Source organism: Euwallacea fornicatus, chromosome 15 (assembly GCF_040115645.1).
Source record: "Euwallacea fornicatus isolate EFF26 chromosome 15, ASM4011564v1, whole genome shotgun sequence".
Taxonomy (NCBI): Eukaryota; Metazoa; Arthropoda; class Insecta; order Coleoptera; family Curculionidae; genus Euwallacea; species Euwallacea fornicatus.
In genome coordinates, this window is record NC_089555.1 from 1,015,183 (window position 1) to 1,016,924 (window position 1,742).

A 1,742-nucleotide genomic window follows, 5' to 3' on the forward strand; every position below is an offset into this window, starting at 1 on the left:
AAATTAAATTCACCAGTGGCGTACTAAAAAGTTTATCTAAATGATTTTATGGCTCAGGGCCTTAGAAAATACGCTACCCTGTATAGTAGTTGGAGACACTTTACCTTAATTTTAAGGAGCGCCTATTACCTAATGCGCATATGAAATTTGGAAGCTCTACCTGTAGCAAATAAACCCAATAAAGTGAAAACGTAATTTTTTCGTAATTATTAACACCCTGTAACTCCGTTACCGATCGATATCGGATACATGCTTATAAGAACTTTTTGCTTTGAGGTGATGAAGGAAAGGATGAGGAGATACAGGAACTGTAGCTGCTCATTGGAAACCCACGGCCTTTCACGTGAAACGCTACTGTTTCAATTAATTTTTTGGGAAGGGTAAAACTCTGATTAGTGCATCTTACAAAACTTCGTTTTGGAGAAGAAATTTTTGCAAGATTAAAAAAAAAAAAATCCGGATATAACCTGCATTTAATTCGTGGCCGCGACGGGCCTTCTCCTTAAACCCCTCCACTTTCCAGGTCTTTGATATCCTATGGTCGGACCCCCAGGAAACTAAAGGCTGTATCCCCAACAGTCTCCGTGGGGCCGGTACGTATTTCGGACCGGATGTCACCAAGAAATTCCTGGAAGACAACCGGCTCTCCTACATAGTTCGGTCGCACGAATGCAAGCCAGACGGCTACGAAATGTGTCACAACAACTTGGTGAGTAACCACCCCAGCTCGTCGCTTACACCCTCGTGCTTTTAATATTTTTCCAGATAATTACGATTTTCTCGGCCTCGAATTACTACGAAATCGGCTCAAATAATGGAGCATACGTGAAACTCATGGGGTCAAATCTAGAGCCCCATTTCGTGCAGTACATGGCTAATGCAGGAAGGAGGAAACTCAACTTTTATCAGCGTATGGGACTAGTCGAGTCTGGGGCTACGAAGGAGCTGCAGGCGCAAATTCTGAACAATCGGGCGATAATTGAAGAGGAATTCGCAAAGGCAGACCCGGAAAACACAGGTACCATCATATAACATCGAACGAGAGAAAAATGACCTAAAACTGAAAATTTCCTTTTAGGATCTATTTCCCTGACGCAGTGGTGCATTACATTGGAGAAATGCACGGGCTTGCAAATTCCCTGGAGGCTCTTGAAGGAGAAACTCGTGACCATAGACCCGGAATCGAAACTGGTACAATATCAAACTACGTTCGATATCAAGGGCACTCGGCTTAATGTAGGGTTTAATTCCAGCTTTATCAAAGTTAATGGTAATTAAAGTAATGAATTGTAGAGTGTGCAAGGTGCCAGCACCGTTGTGGAAACGCTATACAGGAACAAAAGCAGTTTAGAGGCCATTTTCAGGATAATCGACAAAGATAATTCCGGTAAAAATAAACTCAAAACAAAGACTTATATTACCGGAACAATAATTTAAGGCTACATAAGCTTGGATGAATTAGCGGACGCTTGTAACCTCATAAAGGAACACATGCCGTGCAATATGACCGAGGAGCAGCTGTCCGAGATTTGCAGGATGATGGATATTAATAAAGACGGCCTGGTAGATCTGAACGAGTTCCTGGAAACTTTCCGGATGGTGGATCCGGAGAGCAAGCAGAAAAACATGCCCATGAGTCCCGAAAATAGTATTCTGGCCAGCAACAACAAGAGCCCCAAACCGAGCCCCAAGGGTTAGTAAATATCTTCAATACAATTCCCAACCAACAGGACAATTTTTAG

General features: G+C 42.7%; 1 protein-coding gene across 2 annotated transcripts in view; it reads left to right on the plus strand.

The window, feature by feature from the left end:
- rdgC (retinal degeneration C) overlaps positions 1 to 1,742 on the plus strand; it is a 31,928-nt gene that overhangs the window by 22,079 nt on the left and 8,107 nt on the right. For both annotated transcript variants that reach the window (XM_066290349.1, XM_066290350.1), the window contains 5 exons: positions 524 to 709; positions 766 to 1,018; positions 1,079 to 1,236; positions 1,294 to 1,387; positions 1,439 to 1,693. In XM_066290349.1, the coding sequence (XP_066146446.1) occupies positions 524 to 709; positions 766 to 1,018; positions 1,079 to 1,236; positions 1,294 to 1,387; positions 1,439 to 1,693 (946 nt within the window). The remainder of the gene's footprint in view (positions 1 to 523; positions 710 to 765; positions 1,019 to 1,078; positions 1,237 to 1,293; positions 1,388 to 1,438; positions 1,694 to 1,742) is intronic.